The 25770-nt window shown below is 48.8% G+C and overlaps 2 protein-coding genes across 3 annotated transcripts in view; one reads left to right on the top strand and one right to left on the bottom strand.

Annotated features, from left to right (window-relative positions):
- Positions 1 to 14710, top strand: part of FKBP15 (FKBP prolyl isomerase 15) — a 28953-nt gene extending 14243 nt beyond the window's left edge. For both annotated transcript variants that reach the window (XM_034664315.1, XM_034664314.1), the window contains exons 11-19: positions 2699 to 2870; positions 4860 to 4996; positions 6715 to 6870; positions 7499 to 7651; positions 8645 to 8767; positions 9345 to 9452; positions 9724 to 10397; positions 11251 to 11347; positions 14060 to 14710. In XM_034664315.1, coding sequence (XP_034520206.1) covers positions 2699 to 2870; positions 4860 to 4996; positions 6715 to 6870; positions 7499 to 7651; positions 8645 to 8767; positions 9345 to 9452; positions 9724 to 10397; positions 11251 to 11347; positions 14060 to 14137 — 1698 coding nt within the window. In that variant the 3' untranslated portion in view covers positions 14138 to 14710. The remainder of the gene's footprint in view (positions 1 to 2698; positions 2871 to 4859; positions 4997 to 6714; positions 6871 to 7498; positions 7652 to 8644; positions 8768 to 9344; positions 9453 to 9723; positions 10398 to 11250; positions 11348 to 14059) is intronic.
- Positions 14711 to 16689: 1979 nt separating this feature from the next.
- On the bottom strand, positions 16690 to 25202 carry SLC31A2 (solute carrier family 31 member 2). The gene is made up of 4 exons (XM_002915797.4): positions 25053 to 25202; positions 21478 to 21544; positions 19118 to 19304; positions 16690 to 18100 (listed from the first exon to the last, which is right to left on the bottom strand). The coding sequence occupies exons 2-4, from the start codon at positions 21542 to 21544 to the stop codon at positions 17932 to 17934; spliced, it is 423 nt and encodes a 140-aa protein (XP_002915843.1). The 5' UTR covers positions 25053 to 25202; the 3' UTR covers positions 16690 to 17931.
- Between the last annotated feature and the right edge of the window lie 568 nt (positions 25203 to 25770).

Here is a 25770-nt window from a genome sequence, read left to right as displayed (position 1 = left end):
AGTGGACATTTGGTGAACGGAATTCATTATTTTTCTCTGTGACGGGGTTAGTATTTCCACACAAAACCCTGGACTAACGGAAGAGCTATTGGAGGTCACCTGGTTTGACCTTCCTGTTTTATAGAGTGCAAACTGCGGCCCAGAGAGGAAGCGGTTTGCCCAGGGCCTCACTTCCAGTCAGCTGTGTCCTTTTTCCTTTTGTCAAATTGCCATTTTGCTTTGGTACCATTTTCCTGCTTCTGACTTGAATGCTCCTTTTTATTGTTTTTCTGAACTCTTGGTTCTCCCTGCCTTTGCTTTCCTTTCCTGTTTACTCGTCCCTTTGCTGTTTTCTCTGTGCACACAGGTGTGTTTGGGTGAGAGTATTACTTGTCATGCTTCTAATAGGCCTTTCCGAATAAGGCCCTGAGGTAAAAAGAGCTTTTGAGTGACCTTTCACTATGCTTGTCCTTTGGTGAGCGAGGGACACCCATCCCACTGCCTCCCCTCCAGGGACCTTCAGCCCTTTCAGTAGTCGTAGCCGCTGTGAGGCTTTGTGAGTGGCTCTCACTCTGATATTTGTGAACTCTAGAGCTGCAGACAGACACGACGCTCTCTGGTGCTGTTTGAGCTCAGGTCCCATTAGGCCACTTGTGGCAGGACAGTGACTGAAACTTTTATTCTGTTTGGGGCAGATGAAAACCCCTCTTCCATCTGGAAGTTCCAGCTGCCATTGTCCTCTGTGTTTAACAGGTAAAAACCTAAGGCTACTGAAGAGCAAAAATAAGTATCTTAGAGCTCACTCGAAAGGTCGCATACTGTTAAAGAAAAAATTGTTCAGACCCTTCCTGAAGCAGTAAAGAGGACTTTATTCAAGGCTTTTGCAGTACGAGAGAAAGATTGGGCTCCACTCCAAATACAATAAGGGCAGACGGGGAATTTGTAGCTAAGGAGGGGAATGAAGGGTCAGTGCTGGAAAATTATTCAGAGGAGGCCTCATAGGTGGGGGGATTTTTGCTAAACTGACCTAGTAGGATTCTTGCTAATGACTGGCCAAGGACTGGGATACCAAAGGTCAAGGATGAAGAACTTGTTCAGATATGGGGGGAGGGGTTCTCTCTGAACGGACAAAGCAGGATTCTTGCTGAAACTAGGCTGGGCAGGCCACAGACGGGATGGGAGGCCAAGGTCAGGGGCTCAGAGGAGCCTGACTAAAGTTTGGTCAAAAAGAGTCTTTGTCAGTGGACTTTCAGATACTCATTCATAGCCTGTTTTTTTTTTTTTTAAATTTTATATACACTTTTAATTTGCTTTATTTCTTTCACATTTAGGAGAGCCAAAATGCTAGATTTTAAATGGAAGCTAGCAAACCAATAAAGGCTTTGGAATGTTTAAATCTGCAGGGGCACAGTGAATAGCCTAAGAAGGGACAAGTGACAGTAAGAAAGGAGACAACTATAAATGCACATCAAGTAGAATAGCATAGGAGGAGTAATGGGAACAGCAGCATAATAATGTAGGAGAGACGGTCCAAACCCATAAATCCTTGGCTGTCCAAGTATTTGGACAGTCAAGACTGTTCACCAGTGGAGCAACTGTTCGCTGCCTTTCTTGTTATCTCATTTCTTTTCGTTTTTATGGGAGCACATCAGTTCAGGTGACAAGGATATGGTATTTGTCACTTATAATTCCGTTTTATTGACCATCCCCTTAATCATCACCCTTACCACACAGAGTATCATTAGAGGGTTCTCCAGGGAGTCATTGTGGTTTCATGAGATGTTTCTTGAGAGCATATAGCTTCTGTGAGGCCAGGACAGAGCACCATTTGCAATACGACAAAAAACTGAAGTGTTGCTGTCTTTTTTATTTTTTTTTTTATTTTTTTTTTATTTTTTTTAAAGATTTTATTTATTTATTTGACAGAGATAGAGCCAGCGAGAGAGGGAACACAAGCAGGGGGAATGGGAGAGGAAGAAGCAGGCTCATAGCAGAGGAGCCTGATGTGGGGCTCGATCCCATAACGCCGGGATCACGCCCTGAGCCAAAGGCAGATGCTTAACTGCTGTGCCACCCAGGCGCCCCTGCTGTCTTTTTTAGCTCTGTTCTTCCAAGAACCCCCAGAGCAATCACCCTTCGATGGCTGAGCTTTCCATCATACTTCCATGGGTAGTCAGGACCATTAGGGAGAAACTACAGACTCAGACATTGATTGCTGTTGAAGGCATCCAGTTCAATTTTAAAATATCCCTTTCTTGTTAAGAAAAATACACGTGTATCCTAGAAAAGTTAGCAAATGGCAGGAATACTATTTCTCCTGTATCAGATCGGTAACATCGAACTGGGGACTGTGCCTTTGTCACAGCACCGTTCTCCATAGCTGCATACGGGATGCATGTATCAACATTTGCTTAAGCAAGTCCATTTTCCAGCATTTATTTTTCATTCTTTTGCAACTGTAAACAATCTGCATTGAACATCTAGTAGCAAAAGTTTTGTAAGTTTGCACAGTGCTTCCTAAGGACAGATTTCTGCAAGGGAATGCCTGGGTCAGAGGCTGGGCACGTTTTGAAGGCTTGATTTTGGCTTCATGCAGGTTGAGCATGCCTTATCTCCCTTCCTACCAGTTCAGTCAGCATAGAGTGTGTAAGGTTGGGCCATCACTTGGAGACAAGAGACACCCATGTTTGAAGTGGCGTCGTACTTTGTCACTATTCAGGCCAAGGTGACAGAAGAGTTAGCAGCCGCCACCGCTCAAGTCTCTCGTCTGCAGCTGAAAGTGACTGGTCACCAAAAGAAAGAAACGGAGCTGCAGATGGAGCTGACCGAAAGCTTGAAGGAGACAGACCTCCTTAGGGGCCAGCTTGCCAAACTGCAGGCAGAGCTTTCAGGTACGTCCTTGGTGGAGGGGCTGGGACGTTCACCATTTAAACCTAAGGAATTAAACTGAAGGACACCTGGGTGGCTCAGTCAGTAGAGCATGGGACTCTTGATCTCAGGGTTGTGAGTTCAAGCCCCACACTGAGGGGTAGAATTTACTTAATTAAAAAAAAAGAAGACTGGAGCGCTTGGGTGGCTCCGTCAGTTAAGCGTCAGCCTTCAGCTCAGGCCATGATCCTGGAGTCCTGGGATCAAGCCCCGCATTGGGCTGTCTGCTCAGCAGGGAGCCTGCTTTTCCCTCTGCCCCTCACCTCCCCCCGCCCCACCGCTAGTGCTCTCTCTCACACACTCTCTGTCTCTCTCTCAAATAAATAAATGAGAAAAAAAAAAAAAAAGAAACTCTGTCCTTTCTTCAAATCCATTTGCCTTGATGCTCGTGAAGTTTGTGAAGGACTGAGGCAGAAAGGAAAGCAGACCGGTATAAACCTACACCATCGCTTGACATAAAGGGCAGCTAAAGAGCCGACTGTTCATCTGCGTTTGATCAGTGACCACTTTCCCACCTTGGCGAGTGTTGTCCTCAGTGTCTTTGGTACTTGTGTTTGGCTCATAGGCCTGGAAAGGTTTAATGTGTTCTTCTAACCCGTGACTCCGTGGAAATTTAAGAAAAGTGCTTCCTGTAGCGGCTACATCCTTCCTAGAGGGTGGATTCCAGTCCTTCAGCCTGGCACTCGAGGTGCCTCCAGCTTGGCTTACTTCCTCTTATGTTACTCAGTTCATCTTGGCTCTGGACATAGTAGCCAGCCTGCTGCAGCTTCAGCCCATCCTAGGGTTCTGGTCTTGCTTTTTATCCATGCCCTTCTCTGGACTTGATGTGTCCACTGTCACCAGTATTTGCCTCCAGTTCTCCAAAATCTCTTTCAGAACATTTGATGTCCTTTAGAATCCTTTACCTCTGAGTACATTGTTATGACCATTATCAGAGTTAGCCTCAAATCAGCACTATTTATATGTCTGTATTCCCTTCTAGAATACAACCCTCTGGAGGACAAGGATGGTGTCTTGCTCATCTTTGCAAAGTCCTTTCCTCCAAGTTAGCATTAGTTCAGTACCTGGCATGAAGGTGCTGCTGAAGACAGGGACTCGAATAGAAGAGCTGTGAAGACCAGCATGTTGATTCATGTACCCTGGTATATAGAAACAAGTGTGAAAGACAGATGAGACCAGGGGCAGGGTGTAGCTGGGGCAGCAGCAGAATTGGGAAGAAGCAAATTTCACTTGCCTGAAAAGAGAGCTAAAAACACTGATGTCAGTCAGTAGAGTGATACCTTAAGGATAAACCCCTTCCCTTTTAGAGCATCATCTGGGTGCACCTGAGGGACAATCTTAGATTTGAACGTCGTACAGGTGTCTTTTCTGCTTTTGTGGTACCCTATGACAGTTACCCCAAAAGCGCCATAAGGGTCTCAGAAGTTTTCTATACAAACTTAATTTTGACGTGTTACATTTTTAAGAAATATTCCAAGTAGCTTTATTTGAGGGGCTTTTTTTTTTTTCTTTTTTTTTTTTTGGTGTTTTAAAAGGAAGCTCTTGGTAGAATGTCCCAGCTACCAAGAAGGATGGAAGTATCTCATCAAGGTGGTGAGACAGGGCCTGGACTATGCTAAATAAAGATCTGTTCAGTGTGTTGAGGTGGTGGCTGAAATGGGATCGTGGCAATGATACATTTCGAAGGTGGTTTCGGATGACTTGGAATGTTTCATTTTGTATGTGGAGAAGCGGACACACACATACAGACAGGAACATGGGTTGGTGGTGGAGTTGGTTCCTGACCTGCTTCACCTTTTGCTGGTCAGTGAGGTGGTGCTGAAGGGAGGGAGGGGAAGGCGCGCACGTGGTCAAATTGGGAGGCCACAGGGCGCAGCTCGGCAGGAGCGGCTGGATTGCCAGGTGCCTCTGCGGCTCTGGTTCTGCAGCCAGTCTCTCTGCTGTTGTCCCAGAGCTCCAGGAAACCTCAGAGCAAGCACAGTCCAAATTCAAAAGTGAAAAGCAAAGCCGGAGACAACTGGAGCTCAAGGTCACATCCCTGGAGGAGGAGCTGGCTGATCTTCGAGCTGAGAAGGAATCTCTGGAAAAGGTAAGTTCTGCACCCGAAGTTTCTCTGTTGGACCCAAGTGGCCAGGATTAGCTGTTGAATAAATGTTTTTACTTTCCTTTAAAAAATGACGGTAGTATGTGCTCATTGTAACAAATACAAATAATGCATAAAAGTATGAAATAAAAAATAAAATATTTTTCCTGTCTAATCTCAAGCATTAGAGATAACAACTGTAATGTATGATTATCCATGCAGTTTGTTTTCTGTGTGTATAAAACGTGCACACACGTATTCGTGCATACATATATGTACGCTGATCGTTTTTAAACTGTAATAGGATCATGTTTCATGCTTTTTTTTTTTTAAAGATCATAGACATTGTGCTAATAAGAATGAGAACTTTCTGGGATGCCTGGCTGGCTCAGTCAGTAGAACGTGTGACTCTTGATCTTGGGGTTGTGAGTTCAAGCCCCAAGTTGGGTGTAGAGATTGCTTAAAACTAAAATCTTAAAAAAAAAAAGAAAGGAGAGAAAACTTTGTTATTCCTTTTAACTACAGCATAGTAGTCTAGTCTGTTGTGAGGTTATACCATAACTTATTGAACTGCCTACTGATGGGTATTTGTTTCTGTTTTTTCGTAATTTCAAGCACACGCTGTATAACTATTTTTTGCAAATTCATTTGAGCATTTCCATAAAATGAATTGCTTGAATTAGAATTGCTGGATCACTTTTTAATGTCCTTTGTCCTCTTTCCTATTGTGATATTAGTTTGATTTATAAACATTACTGAGGGTATTAATCCTTTGTCACTCATAGATGTTACAAATATCACTTAGTATTTATAGTATCTTTTGTTGTGGTAAGTTTTTTAAAAAGATTTTATGTATATATTTATTTATTTATTTATTTGGGAGAGAAAGAGCATGAGAGGAGGCAGGGTCAGAGGGAGAAGCAGACTCCCTGCTCAGCAGGGAGCCCGATGTGGGACTCGATTCTGGGACTCTAGGATCATGACCTGAGCTGAAGGCAGTCGCTTAACCAGCTGAGCCACCCAGGCGCCCTATTGTGTTAAAATTTTAAGGTCAGCCTAAACTAGCCCCATTGAACAAAGTGGGTCTTTCTCTCTTCTGGAACAGTTTAAATATGAAAAGAGCAGACTATTTCTGAGATTTCTGTAAAACTCTCTAGTAAAGCTTTTGTGGCCTAGTATCCTTTTAGGGGATAAATCTTGGTCTACATTTTCAGTTTCTTCTATGATTTTATCAGGGTTTTTTTAAACCTAATTCCTTTTGATTTTGGGGGGCTGTTTTCACTTTTTCATTGTGAGACATACCACTCCTTGTACCACAGTCTTTGTGAACATGATTTATTGCTTCCTTAAGATAAATCATAATTTGTGGAATTTCTGGATGTATTTTGAAAATCCTTTCACAGGACTGCTAAATTGCCATCCAAAGAGATCACCCATTTATTTTCCTACTAGCAAGTATGAAAGTGTCCACTTCTCTGTACCCTTACCACTGTAAAGATGTTCCCCATCTCTTAATAGAATGGTAGATAAAGACCTTCTTGTTTTCTTTCTTCTTGTCACAATTTTTGTCACTCAGTAGCCAAGAATGCTAAATATAGATGACAAATTAAATATCGAATTGTTTCCAGAAGGACCCAGGTCAAAAACTACCACCATTGTCACCATCTTCTGCGTTTATCCTCTGTGAAACAGCTAGAGCTGATGATGGTTCTCTTATTCCTAAGAACCTCTCTGAAAGGAAAAAGAAGTCCGCTCAAGAGCGCTGTCAGGCTGAGGAGGAGATCGACGAAATCCGCAAGTCCTACCAGGAGGAATTGGACAAGCTTCGGCAGCTCTTGAAAAAGGCTCGGATGTCCACAGACCAAGCAGCTGCAGAGCAGGTAATGGGAAACTGAAGCACTTTGGAAACGTGCCTTTAGGCACATTATTGTCCTTGAAAAAAGGGATTCCAAATGTCATAAGGCCAGAGTCTTCAACCAGCAGACACCATCCTTCAGGCCCATTACCGTCCTTGAAGAGAAGGGATTTATTTAGGTAATCAGGCAGGGAAACCAGGGATGGTGACAGGACACACCTGGATCTCTAGTTCATTTGAAGAGACCTTTTTCCTCATAAGTTCATGAATTCATATTTGTGTGTCTGACTGTTGCGTGAATTGGTGCTCTCAGTTTAGTCTCCTTTGGGGACTTTGACAAACCGTTTCGCCTGAACCCATACAGTTTAAGGCCCAGACTCTGAGAAGATCACAGTATGGCCCTGTCTTCTAGCCGACCTGTCTAGACACTCACCCCTTTATCTGGTTGGAGTAGCTTTTAGAATCCTGACCACCAATGACATCTGCGTACCTATATTAAAAAAGCACATTTACTTTCAAAGTAATCAAGGTCATTCAAATAGTTGTGTCCCTATTAAATCTGGGATGTTAGCTTATTGTTTTTGCCTTAGGAAAGAGGGGCTTCCCTAAATGCGGCTGTGCCCCCTGCCCTCATATATGCCCTCTCTTGGCAGCTGTCTCTGGTGCAGGCTGAGCTGCAGACCCAGTGGGAAGCGAAGTGTGAAGAGCTGCTGGCCTCTGCCAAGGACGAGCACCGGCAGCAGTACCAGGAAGTGTGCGCGCAGAGAGATGCCAGCCGGCAGAAGCTGCTCCACCTTCAGGAAAAGGTAGGCGTTTCCCTGGGCCAGACAGCTTAGGCGGCCCAGTTCAGTTGAGGCCAACATGTTGGGTCTTGTAAATCCTTCTGAACCGAAAAGATGTTAATAGCTTGAAAACCAAACCATGCTTGTTCAGCTCTCTAGTTGATCAGTAATCTTTCACGCACTGATTTTGAGAAGACAGGTCTGTGACCTAGAAAAAGAAAAAGCAACACTAGTGTTCTAGAATGTGTTTGATTCCGTTATTTGATCATTTATGAAGCAAATATTTATTGAGTGCCAGTGGTAGTCCAGATACTGTGGTAGGGAAAGGGCTTATAAAGAACTCTGCCCTCAAGCATCTCACAGTCAAGAAAGGGAGACGAAGAGAAACAAAGATAAGCATGAAGCAGCTGTGAGGCCCAGAAGAGGAAGTGCCTGAGGGAGCCGAGCTAAGAAGGACCAGTAACGTTGGTGAGGAGAAGTGAGATGCAGAAGATGGCCGAAGGCCCTGGGCAGAGGCACGGAGGTGGGGCGGGGCCTGGGTATGGTGGGTCACTGGCATGAAAGTGACAGAGATGGAAGATGGTTTAGGGTCATGGTATGAAAACCACCCCCTAGCTGGAGGTGGCTTTCTTTCCTTAGAGTATCTAGTTAAAAATCTTTGACTCAAAGATGATGAAGGCCATCTTGCAGGTGAATAGGCTGCTTCTAATGGCCAGGTTTCATATGTGTGTGTCACTGGACTCATACCCTCCTTTTTCATCATGCTCTTGAACCTGATTAGGAACAAGGCAAGTGACCTTGGTGGGGAAGCAGAGGTGAAGTTGTGAGTTGAGACTGAGAGATAAGGAAAAAGAATGCCCTGAGTGGGCGGGCCTGGGGTGGGGGGTGTATGGACACCAGCAGACCTACCTGAGGTTAACACTGGATGCTTAGGATGGTTCTCGTCCTCCCAGTGTCCCGATTTTCACCTGGCAGTCTGGGCTCCCGAGGCCACAGCCGCAGTCTGTTGTTTTGCAGTGTCTGGCCCTCCAGGCCCAAGTCACAGCCCTGACAGAGCAAAATGAACAGCACGCCAAGGACCTGGAGACCAAGCCCCACATGTCTGGAGTTGCGGCCGCTGCCACTGACCCCTCAGAGAAGGTGAGTGGGTATTTCAAAGAAGCAACCCAGGTCATATCAAGGGACTGAATGTGCTTATCAGGCCTTCAGGAAGAATGTGGCCAATTTGTTGTGTTGGTAGCTTTTTCTCTGACTTTAGTGGTATACCATTTGTCTGACATCAGTAAAGATTAACTCTTTGGAGCCTGTCACTTTGGTGACAAGCCCCAGAGGCCCCTGTCCTGAGGTTTTGACCAATAAGGGAAGTGTCTCTAAATCAGCACAGTGAGGAATGTGCCCAGCATCGGGTAGTACCAGTCCTCTTGGCCCACGGCAGCTCCCGTGGTGGCCACAGTGTGAGGAGGCATTGGTAAACATGGGCCACAGCTTGCCTGTCCTTGATAACCCTTCCGCCAAATGCTGTTCCTTATTTAACATCGCCCTCTCCACAGTGACAGCCTTCGGCATCTCAGTTCATGACCAGCTGTGGCACGTGGTACAGGACCCAGAGGGCTTCCTTTCAGCCCTCCAAACCCCTCTCTGGCATTTACATGCATCGTTTAATCACTTGATTTTGGCAGCATAGATTTTGTTTTCGTCTCCGCACATCTTCATGCAGGTCAAGAAGATCATGAACCAGGTGTTCCAGTCGTTGCGGGGAGAGTTTGAGCTGGAGGAATCCTACAGCGGCAGGGCCGTTCTGGGGACCATCATGAACACCATCAAGGTACGGCCGGCTGGTGATTGTTTCACTGAAGGGGGAACCTCGTGGCTTAAGGACCTTCTAAGGGATCATAAATCGAAAAGGTATTCGAGACCATTCCTTAAGGATCAGGATAAGTGGAATGACTTTTATCTGGAGAGACGAGGGCAGCCTCCAGTGAGGAAGAAGCAGGCATCGACCTGCACGAGCAGGTGTGCTGTCAGGGAGCGAAGAAGTAGGAGCGTCTGCTGTTTTCCAGTCAGTGAGCATCTCCTCCTTCTTGGCTTTTGAACAGATGGTGACTCTTGAGCTGTTAAACCAGCACGAGCAAGACAAGGGACAGAGCAGCAATGAAGAGGAGGAGGAGGAGGAAGAGCAGCCCCAGAGACCTTCCCGGGAGCACTCGGTCTCAGCCAGTTCTCCAGCGCCCCTGAGTAGGGAGTCACAGGAGTCCCCTCTGGTGTCGTCAGAGCAGGCAGTCCAGGAGGCTGTCCCCCTGCCTCCCCAGGCCCTCCCTGCCCCCCAGGATGAAGTACAGGGAAGGGAAGGGGAGCCTGAAGAAGCAGAGGTGCTCTCAGAGAGAAAAGGTGATTCCCCCCCACCCGAACTGGCTTGTATCCCCTCCCAGAGACCTCTGGGGCCCCCAACTTCAATTCCCCCGAAGCCTCCGGGCCCTGTGCTTGTGGACTCCGAGTGTGAGGAGACACTTGCTGCCAACCCACTGGAAAATGCCTGCGTTGGGGAGCCAGAAAGCTCCACGAGACTATCCCTGACTTCACATTCCATGGAAGAGGACCCACTAGCCTTGGGGCCTGAGAGTCCAGGAGAGGAGCCTCAGCCTCCAGAGCTCAAGAAGGATGAGGATGTCGCTAAGTCCACTGCTCCCTCTGAGGAGCTGGAAAACACAGAGTCAGGTTCACCAGCTGTCGGAGCAGCAAGTGGACCCAACCACTGTTCTCAGCATGCCAGGTAGGTCTTCCTGAGCAGAGTTTCCAGGACAGGGCAGCTATATGTGGAGGCTGTCGCTGGCTTTCCCAGGACTGGTAACTCCTCTTCAGAGAAGGACTGTCATATTCACTTACTCATTCATTCATGTATTTATTCAATAATACCTACTAGGTAAGAGGCTCTGTGGTCAGCAGTGCAATAGGGTGGTAGGCAGATTTGGTTCTTAAGGAGCTTACAGTCTAGTGGGGAAGACAGACAAATATTTATGTATTATAAAAGTATGCTTAAAAAAAGTAATTATTATTATAATAGAGAATAAAGGGGGAGTTATTCTTCTTTAAGATTGAGTGGTTAGGGAAGAATTCTGAGAAGGTAATGTTTAAACTGGGACCTAAAGGATGGAAAGGAGCCTTCAATGCCGAGATCGGGAGGAAGAGATTGCAGAAAGCAGGCGCCCCACATGAAAAGGCCCTGTGGTTGGAGGAAACATGACGGTCAAGGAACTAGGGAAGGCACAGTAAGTAGGAGAATGGTGTTAATCTGAGATTGGGGAATGAAGTAGGGACAAGACATGTGAGATTTTATGTCACTCTTAGAAGTTTGGATTTTAGGTACTGTGAAGAGCTATTAAAGGGATTTAAGCAAAAAAAAAAAAAATGACATGGCCTAATGTATTAGTTTTTAAAGATCACTCTGGCTGTAGGTCATGGGGGAGTCAAGAGCGCCAGGAGGCCAGCGTGGAGGCAGGAGGAATCCCTGGGTGATTACCACTGCTGTTGGATTCTTTCTCCAGAGTTTGTGGGCCCTGTGGCCTAGAATGGGAACAGGAATAGCACCATTTTCTATGACTTGATTTTCTTGATTTTTCCTTCAGAGTCTCAGGGGATGAAGAAGATGAACTATTTAAAGGGGCAACTCTGAAAGTTTCAAGACCCAAAGCACAGCCTGAGGAGGAAGATGAAGATGAGGTGGTAAGGAAATCCCAGGCACTGCCCAGTCCTCACAGCACCACCCGGGGGCCCTTCCCCACTGGCTCCGAGAAGAGGAGTGGAGTCTGTGGGTGGCCCGCGCCCTGGGCTCTGTGTGCAGCACCCTGTGGGAGCAGGCGTGGGGCTGGGAGGGGGCAGCTCGGTAAGCACAGTGGGGATGGGCAAATACCACTTTATTCCTGAAAAAGGATCACGATCTCTGTCCATGCAGGAATGATTTCTACTTTCAGTGAAGGAAGTTGGGCTGCTTAGTCTAGCCTTAGAATGCTAAGGCCTCAGGTTCCCTCAGATCTGCTCAGAGATTATGTCTGTTTTACAATCAGAAGGGACTTTGAAGTTCTTGTCTTATATCATTATTCATAGACAGACTGAGGCTCAGAAAGATGATTTACCTATAGCCACAGAGGGAGTTAGTGGCAGAGCTAGGACAGATACCCCAGGCTCCTTCTAAGACCACCTGTTTCTGGGCCTTTCCGTGTCCTCAGCCTGCATTCCAAGCTGCTAGCTTGTTTTGTCCTCATAACATCCTGGGCAGAAAATGGGTTAAGTGCTGATAGCATGACCTCGCTCTACAGAGCTTCAGAGTGACGGCCGGAGGGCGACTTGCTCATGGGGCCTGGATCAGAGCCCCGATTCTTGCATTTGTTGTCCCCACGTGCGAAGTTAGGCTGTCACTGGGGCATTTGACTGCTCTGATGGGAATGTCACTAGAGCAAAATGTGGGTGGAGAACAGAGATCAGCTTCAAGCTCAGCCTGTCCCAAGGACAGAAATGTGAGGTGACTGGGGGCACATTTTTCTCCCCTCATGTGCCAACCAGAGTAGGCTTTGCCTTTAGCCAAAACATTGGGGAAGTGGCTGTGGTGGAGCGAGGAGCTGGCTTGTGTGTACCAACGCCCTCGCCTCTTGCCTGCGCTCCTCTGGGGGAAGTGCGCCATTTCCTCCCGTCGGCCTTTCTTCCCAAGAATTAAATTTTCATTCAAGAATTCTGAATATGGGGCGCCTGGGTGGGCACAGCGGTTAAGCGTCTGCCTTCAGCTCAGGGCGTGATCCCGGCGTTATGGGATCGAGCCCCACATCAGGCTCCTCCGCTATGAGCCTGCTTCTTCCTCTCCCACTCCCCCTGCTTGTGTTCCCTCTCTCGCTGGCTGTCTCTATCTCTNTCTATCTCTGTCAAATAAATAAATAAAATCTTAAAAAAAAAAAATTCTGAATATGAATTCTGCACTTAAAAATAAAAACAAAAAAGCAATGAGTATCCCAAGTGGCTGCCCTAAATATAGCTGGAATGTTTAGTTAGCAGTATATTACTGGTATTAATATGAATACTAGCAAGTTAATTTCTATTTCTGGGATACTCTGAAAACTTCACAGACATTCTCATTTAATACTCTACTAATCCAGTGAGGATTTTATCCCATTTTATAGAAAAGATAACAGGCTCAGCGAGATTGAGTAATATGCTCAAGGTATAATGGTAGTAGGGGCGCCTGGGTGGCACAGCGGTTAAGAGTCTGCCTTCGGCTCAGGGCGTGATCCCGGCGTTATGGGATCGAGCCCCACATCAGGCTCCTCCGCTATGAGCCTGCTTCTTCCTCTCCCACTCCCCCTGCTTGTGTTCCCTCTCTCCCTGGCTGTCTCTATCTCTGTTGAATAAATAAATAAAACCTTAAAAAAAAAAAAAAAGGTATAATGCTAGTAAATGCAGAGCCAGAACTTTAGCTGCAGTAAAACAGAAGCAGTGGGCCACCGTTTAATTCACTACTGTCAGAGTTTAAAGATCATTTAGTCTATGCCCAGAGAGAGGTACAAGGTCTGTTCCAGGGACCCCTGACCGCATCACGCTGCCTTCTTTTTGCCGGCTCTGTGAAGACCAACCCTGGGCCAGAGTAGCTCAGAGCGGGATACTCCGGGTGTGCCTTTCTCCAGCGTCAATCCCTGCTACCCCTGTGGGACCTGTTCCCTGCCAATCCAGAAGAGAAAGGTCAGGAGCTTAAGTCATGAAAAGTGGGGGAGAGTTTCCTCCATGGCCTGTTAATCTCCCTTTTCCTACTACCTTGTGGAGGGAGCGAGGGAAGGGCCAGTGAGATCAAAGGTGCTGGGGGCTATGGGCCTGTGCTCCTGGGCTTGCTTCATCTCTTGGATTCACCACTTGGTAATGTGGCCACTGAACTCCACTCCTCACATGGTGGGGTCACGTCCAGACCAGACAGGCCACCATAGGCCACAGCGTTTCTTCAGATGGAGCTGTATTCTTTCCAACCTCCCTTCGTCTTCTTGCATCTTCTCTCTCCCCCTTAGGCTGCTCTGCTTCTCTCTTTCTTCCTCCCACTCCCATCTCTCCTCCATCGACCCTTCTTTTCCCGCACGAAATGTGTTAAGTTACTGCATGAGAAGAAACCTGTCAAATCACTACATGTGTTGACAATACAAATAAATGACAAAATTAGCCAGTGTTGGTCGTCTTGTCTATGTGTGGAAGATTGCCTCCCTTCTCTGCCTGCTTGTCTCAGCTTTATCTGGAAGCCCAGGTTTGCTGGCCGCAGGCTTAGTCCTTTTGGTAAAACCCTAACCAACACCCTCCTTCCCAACCTGCAGCCAGGAACAGGTGTCAGTTCACGTCACCTTACACAGGCGGGAAGGCCATCTGGTGGAGGGACAGGTGAGGACTGACTGCTCTTTCCTGTTTTGTCAGAGCATGAAGGGACGGCCGCCCCCAACACCCCTTTTTGGAGATGACGACGATGACGATGACATTGACTGGCTGGGATGAAGACCCGGGAAACTGGTGCAAAGGTTTCTCTACCGACCCTTCCCTAAGCATGATTTTGCACAGCCAGCCCTGTGTCTAGACAAGCCACAGGGTGAGGTGAAGGTGAGCATTCTGAGGACGGCAGTGCACATACCTGAGTTAGCCAACTTCTGAGCTCCCCGCCCGGCTGGTCCGAGAGGAGTGGGAGCCTGTCTTCACAATGTCGGGGTCCTGCCTCAGAGTCCCCTTGGGAGGAAGGGCTGGTGGGCTGCCTGCAGCCAGTCACCTACAAGAATCCTGCCCTCCTCCAAGCTTTTTATTCTCTTCACTAACTCAGACTGGTCTGCCTCCTGATGCTCAGTTGTGTACCAGCCGCGGGAACTGTCGTCTCGGGGGAGGTCTGCCTGGAGGAACCTAGGGTGGACCGCACTGTCTAAACCCGGGTTCAGTTGACAGCCTTGCCTGCAGTCCTGGGACATGTATCTTTTCTCTGCCTTAATTCTGATACAAGAGGTCAATGAATATTTGAAATTAACAAAACTAAAATAAATGTCTGCAATGAAACTTGCCTCAAGCTCTTGGGGAGAAATCGAATTCGGTTGTAAGGCTGGCTGTGCTCCTCTCTGGGAATCTCCGGGTAGGAGTTGGAACAGACTGGGGTTGGTTAACATGCATGAAACCACTGTGGCATACTCCCTTTGGCACCTAACCCTGAACCTAGGCTTTCAAGAAAGGTCACCACTCTGCTGTCCCAGCTCAACCTAGGCACACGAAGCCTTGGGGCACCATGGTTATCTGAGAACTGGCTGTATCGTCCACTCGCTCTGGTACACTTGGTCCTCTACCCTAGGAAGCCCTGCACAGAAGGTGGGAGGGTCCCTGCATTGCGTTGTCGTTCATCATGGCACGTGATAGATTCTTCACTTGGAGAGCAGCTTCCATTCCCTCTGGACTCAGGGCCAGGACGAGTGCAGAGAAGAGTAGTAAGAAAATATCTGTGGTCATTGTACTTATTTCAGGATTTTTCAAAGACCATGCAACCAGTCTTCAAAAAGGAGAATAATTGTAATAAAAATGTTCCCTGGTTTAAAGTGTTTCTAAGAGAAGAGCCTGAATTCCGATGGCCTGACCCCATTCTTTGTGAAAACAGATCCTTTGCGAGCGTGTGTGCCATAAGTGGGGCTGGGAGGCAATAAGAACCACTGTTCACTAAACTTTGTTGTTGGGCACTTTACACAGACTGTCTCATTTCTAGCGGCCCGGCTTGCAGAAGATAGTTACCCCATTTTATAGAGACCAAGGCTGAGAGAGTTAAATTAACTTATCCAACGTTACGCAGCTAGGAAGTAGGAGAACGAGACTTCAGATCCTGCCCAGCCTATTCTGGAGCCTGGGCTCTTGTCCCCCATGGTGGCATCCATCACTGAGTTGGGGGAAGAGGGGCAGTGGTGCTTGTCAAAATACAGGCTCCTGGTCCTCAGCCCAGATCTCCTGAAACGGAATCTCTGCCCCGTGGTAAAACACACAGCACGGGCTTTTCAGCCCCACTGTCTGCGTTCACAGCCTCGTGCCCGTGGGTGCCGTGTGGCCTCGGCCAGTTACCCCGTGTGCCTCAGGCTCATCTGTGCTAATGAGCAGACGGGCCTGGCTCCCTGGCACCGCAGCTAGCCCAGCTACTCACGAGCTGGGTGGCTTTATTTAACTTCTCTCTGCCTCCGCTCCCTCTTCTCTAAAACAAGGACGAAGAGTTTCTACCTGGTTGTGAGGGTAAATGATTTAATGTTGTGAGGTGCTTACAACACTGCCTAGCACACAGAAAGCACTAGATAGGTGTCTGCTAAATTAAAAAAAAAAAATTCAGGTAGAGAAAGTGCCACCTTATGTGACTTGGCCACGAAGAATGTTGAAGCACTTAATAGTCTAACCAGCTTCTCGAAAGCATAGATTTTTTAAAAAGCCCTCACACGCGTTACCATTGTATCAAACCGAAGAGGTGGCCGATCACCCACGAAAGCGCTCATGTCAGCAGTGCCCCAGGGGAGGGAGCCTTGGCTGGTCAGGATGCATAACTGGATACGTGAGGCTCCATCAGCAAGACCGCACTGGACCCTGCAAACCTTACCCCCTCCCTTGTGACACGGAGCAGCCTTCCAAGTGGCTGCTGAGGTGGGGAGGAATACTGACGGTGTCACATATTTTCTGTTGTAGTTCTCACTGCAAATTCAAAAGTGGTTTTGATGTATTTTTGCTGCTGCCCTCAGGGAGAGAAGGTGCTTTGCAGTCCACGTGGCAGCTAGTTGTTCTCACAGCAGGCAGCCCCCAGTCAGGGCTTGGTGTGCGAACGTGAGAATGACTCTCGGGGAGTCTAGGTTGTGGGGTGACTGCCTGAGGGCACAGCGTTTCAGGGCTGGCTTCCCTGAGCACAGAATTGTCTTCCTAGCAGATGGACAGACTCCGTCCTTGGACAGCCCTCCCGCTAGCACTACCAGCTGCATTCGCCCCCCTCAGCTCCTGCAGTGGCTACAAGTGTGGCGTGTGCTTGCTGTGTCAGCAGAAACCCAAGAACGGTCACAGATTGTTTAAAAATAGTATTTATTAAAACGTCTATTTCTTTTTTAATTCCCAAAGCTTAAGACTGTCCTTCCTCTAGCCCGTGAGGTACTTGAGCAGAGACATTCCAGTATCCAGCCGTGATGCTCCCTCCCTGGGTCTCTCGTTTGCTTCTCTGTCAAGTGAACTATCTGGAGAGTCCCATCTAACTCTACGTGTAATGCTTTGGTTTGACTGCTTACTGCCTCCTGAGTCAACACTCCCCGTGGCTTACCCAGTATTTCCAGTGAATGAACGGTGTTTTCCCACCAGGTGAGATGCGTGAGCAGTAAGTAAGAACTAGAGAAAATGAAGTACTGAATAGTCAGTGCAGTTCTCTGTTCTGCATAAAAGGAGCAGGATAAAAGGGAGCACTGGGGTTCTGAAGAGCACCCCAAGCACTTCAAGCCATTAGACTGCCTTCCTCCCACAGGCATTGCTGTCTGATGAGAGCAGCTCACCATCCAGAGCATAGGTCAGGAGCCTGGAGAACAGTCCTGCTTCTCGGCCTTGAATCTGTTGTTACGCCCCACAAGAAAGAGACAGTTCCCAGCAGACACAGCTATCCATCAGGAACCCGAGGAAGTCATTTCGCTAAAAAAATGTTGTATTCATGTGCAAAATTGCGAACCAGGGGTTCAGTGGGAAAAATGAAAACTCTTACTTTGTCACCGTGATCCACAGAACAGACCATCTTTATGTGTCTCAAAGGCAGAAATGTGAGGAAAAGGAGCCAGCTTGGTCTCCGTCCCTCAAAGACAGAGGAGGTCAGGAAGTCCAGTGGAAGGTGCTCCTCTGTGTAAGGCACAAATCACGAGGGCAGAAGGGATGCAGCTTCCATGCCCTTCGTCACCCAGAACCCATCTCCCTGGCATGAAGATCTTTGGAAATTCTTAATCTTGAGTCACAGAGATAAGTTATCAGGGGCTCAGCAACCCTGTCTGCAGGTTCTGGTTTCTCCAGTCCCCCTTGGGTCACAGCAGCCTCACTAAGACACAAAACACCTCTGCCCAGGCACTGTGCAGGCTGGCTGAGGACAGAGGTAGCTGCAGGGGCCTCTGAACTCCGGGCAGCAAAGCGCTGGCTTCAGCAGAACATCTCCAGGAGCTGGGAGCGAGGTGAGGAACAGCCATCAGAAGAAACGAGACATGGGGCTGGAAGTTCAGTGTCTGCAAGAGGGGGCCCCAGCTCTCTCCAGCCCCCAGTGCCTGCCTAGCCTTCACCAGCTAAACCGTGCTGAGAAGCGGGTAGGCTAGGTAGTAGCCCACAGCAGAGCCGACGATCACGCCGAAGAAGATCCACGTGTTGTACGACATGACAGCCAGCATCATGAAGTAGCCTATGACCACCTGAATGACATGGATTAGAGACTGGCCAAAGTGAAAGAAAAACCACCTAGATGAAAAGGAGAGTCAAGTTAATGTTGGTAATGAGCTGGTGTCAGGAATTAGGGCAGCTGAGTTATAGGACCAGCTTATTTGTAATTTGTGTGCTTGACCCAGAAGAGATTTCTTTCTAAAGAGATACATGAGAAACCACTGAGAGGGGACAGGGTCTTGTACAAGGAGCCTTGGGTAATCACATCTCTACTACTTCAGCTCTGAGCTTCCTGGCATCCAAGGCAAAAAGCAAAAATGAAAAGACCTGCATTCTGTTATGTCTGATAAAGGATAATACAAAATCATCAGCAGGGCAGGTATGTTTTTCTTTCTGAATCTGCCGTGGGAGGCAGTATTACAACGGAAAAATCAACTCCCAGCTCAGCCCCTTACTAACTGTGGCGTAGCACAAATATCTTAACCTCTCTGGACTTAAATTTCCTCATCAGTAAAGGAGGAATAAGAATACCTCCCTTGCAGGCTGGGTGTGAACAGCAGAGATGCCTGTATGAGGAACAGGCAGGCTCGGGAAGCACGGCTGGAGCTGGAGAGAGGGCAGGCGTGAGGGCAGGCGGGGGACCCCACGCGGCTGCCTTACCAGCCTGGGATGGGAGGGCAGGAAGCAGGAGCTCCCCCGCAAGATCGGTCCTCTGCTGACAGCAATCCTTACTCTCTGTGTAGGGACAGCTGCAGATTCCATCCTGGGTTTGGATGCCTTAGTGACCTCAGAAAGGCTGCTGAGATTTGGAGGAGGACTGGGTGGACACCCCTGTTGCTGGACTGAGGCCTGCAGCAGAGTTCTGAAGATCCGGGCCTCCCGAGTGGCCGTTCGTAAGAGCGCTGCCCTGGGATCAGGAGACCCGAGCTCTAGCTCACCTCACTGCTCACTCACTGTAAGCACTTTGGCGAGTCCTGGTCCTTCCTTGGGCCTCAGTTTGCTTTCTGTGAAGTGGGGCTCATGCCCTCTGGGCCCAGCGTCTTTCTCAGGGTGAATGTGGGTATGCTGCCATTCTCCACACACCGTGCCTGTTACCTGAGGTGGGTTCTGCTGACCGGGGCTGAGTCTGAGCCCAAAGAATCCTGGTCTGTCTCCTCAGTGAGCTGGATGGTGGGGATGGACATGCTCACTGCAGCCTGGTAGAGCAGCTTAGCTTTGCCGACCTTGATGCTTTCATACAACACGGCCAGGAGCAGGACCACCAGCACCGAAAGGGCCATGCCTGTCAAACGAAGTTGAGTCGCAGAGACCTGGCCAGGCAAGCACTGATCCCCTTCTGGCAGCTTCCCACCGGGGCTGGGGATAGGTGGCAGCAGAGTGCCTCCACCCGGTCCCTCTGAATCCATTCATTCTCTCTCTTTCTTTCTCTCTCTCTCTCTCTCTCTCTCTCTCTCTCTCTCTCTCTCTCGCATCTCCCCCTCTCCCCCCAGGCTCAGAACTTCACTATCTCTTTCCCCCTCCAGCTCTTTCTTGGGAGGGATGGCCTATTGGGGTATGGCTTTGAGATCAGGAAGAGAAGCCAGGTCTGGAAAAGCCAGGGGCTAAGGGTGAAGAGGTCACACACCACTGCCCACAGCGGCTTCCCCCCCTTCCCTGCCCCGCCTCAGGCGGCACAAGTCTCTGTCATGACTTCTTGTTAACGGAAGAGCATGTACAACAAGGTCCTGAGTAGGAGTATGTATAAAGAAAAGTCTGGAAGGAGGGAGATACAGCAAAGGAGTCATAATTACCTCAGCAAACTAGGATATAAGAGATTTTTATTTTCTTCTCATCTAATTTTTCAAAGTTTCTACTGTGTGTATTGCTTTTATAATAGTGGAAAACACTACCAAGTTATTTTACAGAAAACATGCAGTGCTTACAAGAGCTGCTGTAAAATTAGCGGCTAATTGCTACTTCTGTTTTACAAGACAAGGAGCGATACTAAACAGTCCAGCTCTAGTTATTTTATTGGGCTCCCAGGAGGAAATACCTACAAAAGATGCAGGTGGTATTTTAAAATATAAAATTACATGTAATTACGTGCGTGTGGTATGAATTCAACTGGGACCAAAGGGTATACAGTAGAAGGTAAGTCTTCTTCCCAGCCCAGTCCCTAAAACCCCAGTCCTCTCCCTGGAGCCTTTTTCTATCCAGCTGTCCGGGGATACCCGCTGCAGGCATCACCCGTGCAGTCTTCCGCATCTGACGTCCTCCAAGTACACCGCGTACAGAGGTTCCCCTCAGTTCACGCACATCTGCCTTATTTCTGTGGCTTCATAGTATCTGTGATACAGTCTGTTGTCCAAGGAGGGGCCACCTCACCCCACCCCACATGCTCTTCCTACAGTGTCAGCACCCCTGCCATCAAGGGTGGGGTCCGTGTCCCCTCCCCTTTAGGCTGAGACCTTTGTGACTTCCTCACCCAAGCAAGGTGCAAGTGAGGCTCTGTAACTTCCAAGGCTGGGTCTTAAAACTCCCATGCACTTCCACCTTGTTCTCTTGACACACTCACTCCTTGGAAGCCAGCTGCCCTGCCACAGGGAAGCCCAGGCCATAGGAGACGCCACACGTAGGTGTTCGGCCGGCACCCCCGCCCCCCCGCCGGAGGTCCTTGCTGACAACCAGCAGCAACCAGGAGACACAGGCATGACAGGCGTGAGGAAGCATTTAGGAGGACTCCAGTAGCCACTGTCTGACTACACCTGCATGAGAGGCTGTGAGTGGGGAGCCTAGCTGAGCCCAGTCAACTCGGAAGCTCGAGAAGGAATACAACAATGACTGGGCTTATGGGGTCGGTAACCCACGGATGACCGTGATTTATTTCATCAGCACCTGCAGGGCTGGGCACTTGGGCTATTTTCCGTCTACTTTTAAGACACAGTTATTTAAGTTGAAACAGAACTATGTCATGAATCCGGGCCCAGCGTTGCCTTTTCAAGTCAAAACAATACCATTCTCTTGCAAACTGGTGTTTCATTTGAGGTCCAGCTGGCAGCAGCTGTTCTGGGCTTCTGGCTGATGCCGACATGGCAGGAGGTAGGTGCTAGGAGGGTGCTAGGAGGCAACAAGAGGCCCCAATCTAGTTCTGGCTCTGATCCTTACTTGCTATGTGACCCTGGACGAGTCTCTTCCCCTCTTTGGGCTTCAGTTCCTTCTCGTGTCACAGAGGCAAAAGCTGTATCCTTGGCCTCTCTGGGCCTTTGTGACAGTGAGATAATGGAACCTTTTGTGATGTGAAGAGCAGTGCTTGCAGATGGAATTAAAAAACGAAAATTTCCTGCTCAGTGTTTATGTAAGAGGAGTCAGGCTCACTTACATATCCACAGAGTCCAACACTAAAGGGAACCCAGGCTCTCCACTGCCTAGAGCTACAGGGCTTTCCAAGCTACAAGCCTAGGCTTTCCAGTTCTTACCTGCAGGACTGTGGACACTCCAGAAATCAAACAGAAGCACCACCTTATCGGAGAAGATGAAATGCATCTGAAAGAGAAGGGAATTTGCATTTCAGGGGGCTTAAGGCAGTAAAAGTCATGGTCCCTAATGCTCTCCAGCAGCCTCCCCTAATGGCCCAGAGGAACAAGGGCACTGGTTTTAAGTGCTGGAAGGGCCACTAGTGGTCATCAGGACCAACTGAGGCCAGACAGGGCAGGAACTTACTCAAGGTCCCACAGCAGAGCTATAACTGAGCTGGCCCTACTCGAGGTGGACATGAGGTATAGGGGGTACCACCCAGGTCAGTGTTCTCAGGTCATGCTGAGATGTCCCCTCTGTGCCCTCCAAATCCAATGGGGAAGCACCAGACTGAGAAGTGACTGCCTGTCTTTCCCCCGGGGCCCCAGTCATTTTGCTCCGGCCGTGTGTATCATGGAGGGGCCGGGGCAGCTGTCTCCACTCATTCATTAAACATTTGCTGACCCCATTCTGTGCCCAGCATTCTGGACAAAGGTTAACGTCTCTGCCCTCAATGAGCTCCCAGCCTTATAGAAAGAACACAGGTGGACGCACTGACCGTGCCGCACCCATCTGAATGCCCTTCTCAGAGAGCGCCTTGGCCAGCCTGTGGCTCTTCACACATCACCTCATTTCATAACCATCTTCTGTGTGACAGGGACAATCAGGCCCATCATATAGAAAGGAAGACTGGGGAAACTAGGCTCAGAAGGGTTAAGTCATTTGCTGAAGGCCACAAAGCTAGAAAGCTGGTAGAGCTGGGATTCAAAGCCGGGTCTAGCTGGGTGCCAAAGCGCTGTGCATTCCAGGATTCTACGCTGCTTCTCGCTCACCAAGAAAGGCGGACAAGAAGGAAGCCAGCTGGCAATCCTCAGTACCCACACCACGCTTAACGACTCCGTTTGGCAAGATTAAAGCTGGAGGGATTAATGTGAGTTCACCGTCTCAGGGAAAGGAAGGTCCCCCCTCATCACCAGGTAAGTAGGACCTCAGTCCACAGCAGCGGCTCTGCTTCTCTGGCTAAGGAGATCCTGGAGGAGCGGGATCGGGTGATAGAAGCCTTTGCCTTTTAAGGCAGGTATTAGAATCCCCAAGTGTCAGAGCTAGAGTGTTCTTAGAAAGTTCTTTTTTTTTCTTATTGTGATATAATTGACATGTAACTTAATACTAACTTTGAGTTACAACATGACTTGATATTTGTATATATTGTGAAATGACCACCACTGTTAAGACTACTTAATACCCAGCACCGCACAAAGTCACAATTTTTTTTCTTGTGATGAGAACTTTTAAGACCTACTCTCTCAGTGACTCTCAAACATACAATACAATAGGGCAGCACATCACCGGGACGTTATTAGTTTTCTCCGAGGCTTTTAGTCCCCTGGCTTTCAGTTTTTTTCTTTTTTTTTCTTGGCCAGGGATCACCAGCAAATAAATTCTTCCTTGTAACTCCACCATATAAAACCAGGGCTCTGAGTGAAGAGGGGAGAGCAGTCCGAACTCTGCTGAAACTCAGTGTGAAAAACATGGATCTGGTCCAGCTTGGCCCCTCTCTACCCCCATCTCATTTCCAGATGGGGAAAATAGTCCCAACAGGGGAAGAGATTTGGCCAAGACCTCATGAGAAGAAAATGGAAACCTAGGCAGTCATTTAAAAATCATGTGGAAGAATTCTAAAATAGAAATAGCTTCTTATTCCCCCAATGTGAGAGGGGTACTTGTTGAATGTAAAAGCTGAAACAGGGCCCAAAAAAGTAGGAATCATTTTGAGTCCTCTGGATAGTAGGAATCATTTGAGTCCTACTATCCAGAGACATCCCTTGTTAAGATTTCAAAATATAAGCATATTTGTTGATGTGGCAAAATGTTCATGAAAGATGGACAGGCGAAGAAAACACGTACAAATCATCCTGTGAAACTCCATTTACACTGGAGTTACGCTCATTCAGCTTCAGCAGAAGCCTCGAGCACCATCTCTGTGGTGGGGAAGGTGGCAGGTGTTGCACCATGCCCCTTCTCTGAGTTCACTCAGTAAAGCAGTTGGCATGACTGGAATGTCCCCAACGGCTAGTTAATCAGAGAAGTTCCCTAACTGGCTTCCTTCTATCATCCTTGGGCCTGGGCCAGCTGTCTCAGGGGCCTCAAACAGCTTTTGCTGTAAACTTGAACACCCACAAAGCAATAAGAGTAATTCAACGGACAAACATTGACGTTGGTTTTGCTAGGGGTGCAGATGCTGGAGATATAGAGACGGATGAGACAAGGCTTTGGGCCTCAGGGAACTAACCGTCGGTTAGGGGAGAGGGAAGGGAACAGATCATTACAACAGGGTGAACGCAGTCTGTGAGACGGAGGCACAGGGGAGGCCTCCTGGGGGTGCTGGGGAGGAAGCCCCCTAGGAGACACCTAACGCAGCTAGGAAGGCAGATGGCTAGGACACCTTCTGAAGCAGGAGGAGCAGGAGACAGCCAGAGGAAAACGGACAGTCTAGTATGTTCCAAGCTGGAAGTGCCCAGACAGTAGTTCCACCTCACTGGGGAGTGAGGAGTCCGGGAAGGACAGAGGCTCACCTACCCTTGCCTTTTCGCTGGAGAAAGATTCAAATCAGCACACCCTGACTTGGGGCTGCATTTTTCAGTAATAGGGCCCTGTGGTCAGATTTGTAAGAGGCAGCGCCCTACTTTTGTTTCCGCACTTAAGCAGAATCTCAGCCTCCAGCCCCTGAGTCTAACTTATCTGCGCCTTCTTCAGGGCCCCACCCTGGGTAGGGAGGGGTTGTGGTGAAGAAGAGAGCAATCAGGAACTTGTTTTCTTCTTTATGTTCCTTCGCATTTGGGGTTACTTCTACTTTGAGAAGAGCGCTCTCATTTATAAACCCAAGAGTACAAGGGGAGGTTAAGGTCCCTGTCCTGCGCCGCCTGGCTCAGGAACTTTTCACAAGCTCTTCCCATCTATTTCCCCTTTTAGAAGGCTAGAAGGAGGTGGGGGTGACCGTTTGACTAAATGACCAGTACTGGCTTCCTGTATCTTAAATACTATGATATTCATGGGATGAAGAAAATTATGAATTCTTCGAAGACCAAAAAGTCTTGCAAGCTGTCATCCTCTCCACCCAGGTGAATTCTGCCTAAAAAACCCTTTTGTCTGAAACGCCGCTTCCTAACCAAATGTAGGGAGGATGGAAAGCAGCTGGGTCTGAGGTGTTCCCCGCCCCCCGAGATTCAGACCACCAGCTTGCCAGGACAGGGAGCCGGCCCTGGGGCGTGTGCTCGGTGCGTCAAGTGCACGGGGCCTTCCCCGCGATGGGGGCCTCCCGGAATCTCCCCCTGCGCCCAGGGCAGGGGACCCCCGGCCAAGTCTGTCTTCACCCACCGCGCCCCCGCTGCTCGTCCGGCCGGACTTGACTCTCAGCAGGAGGCACGAATAAGGGAAAACCCCATAGCCAAGCCACCGCCGGCTCCGCCTCCCGCGTCCCCTCAACCGTGCTCCCGTCCGCCCTCTCCGCGTGGCCGCTGTCGGCGGCGCCGGCACTCACCTTCGAGGTGAGCGCGCCGGACGGGCGCCGGGACCGCTGCCGCTCGCTCGGGACTCCTCGCTCCGAGTCCGTCTCGCCGTCGCCGTCGCGGTCGCGATGCGGGCCGCGAGGTCACGTGGTCGGGGCGAGGCGGGCGCGCGGGCGCCTGGGAATTGTGGTCCCCGTGTGTGGCCTCACTCCCCGCAGCCTGGGGCGCGCCCACCCCAACGGAGCCAGCGGCGCGCCAGCCCGAGGCGCGAGCGCAGCGAGGGCCTCCTCCTGCGCTCCGTTTGGCCCCTTATCTCGTTTTGCACTTGACTTGTCTTTGCAACTATCATGACGAAGTTTATTGCTCTTCTAATAAGCCCAGCGAAGCTTAACATGTTGAGGGAAAAATTGTCAGGTCCATTCTATGGACAAAATAGCAACACATTAGGAGTAAGTTAAATTACGCCCCGGGGCTTGAGTGTAGCCATTCTTTTTCTGTCTTTCCCAATTTGGTAAGCAAAAAGCAATACACAGTTTTAATTTTAACTTGTATTTCTTTGATTACTGGGGTGGTAAACTTTTTTCTTATTGGTATCTCTATTAGTGTGTTGTCTGTCCATTTTACCCATCCAGTTTTGGTGGCTGGAGGGGGAGACTTTTCTGGTGGATGAGTGACCTTTAACAGTATTTCATTTTTAAATATACTTAGCAACCCTTTGCCAGTCCTCCTGTGGGAAAAGGGAAGCCTCAG

Source organism: Ailuropoda melanoleuca, chromosome 7 (genome assembly GCF_002007445.2).
Source record: "Ailuropoda melanoleuca isolate Jingjing chromosome 7, ASM200744v2, whole genome shotgun sequence".
In the NCBI taxonomy this organism is placed as follows: domain Eukaryota; kingdom Metazoa; phylum Chordata; class Mammalia; order Carnivora; family Ursidae; genus Ailuropoda; species Ailuropoda melanoleuca.
This window is presented reverse-complemented; position numbering and strand designations above follow the sequence as displayed.

Excerpts from the sequence above, each read along its gene's own strand:
- SLC31A2 (XM_002915797.4), bottom strand. The coding sequence starts at position 21,544 with ATGCATTTCATCTTCTCCGATAAGGTGGTGCTTCTGTTTGATTTCTGG. Across the intron at positions 19,305-21,477 it reads GAGTGTCCACAGTCCTGCAG|GCATGGCCCTTTCGGTGCTG; the intron begins GTAAGAACTGGA and ends TTCGTTTGACAG. Across the intron at positions 18,101-19,117 it reads GTCAGCAGAACCCACCTCAG|GTGGTTTTTCTTTCACTTTG; the intron begins GTAACAGGCACG and ends CTTTTCATCTAG.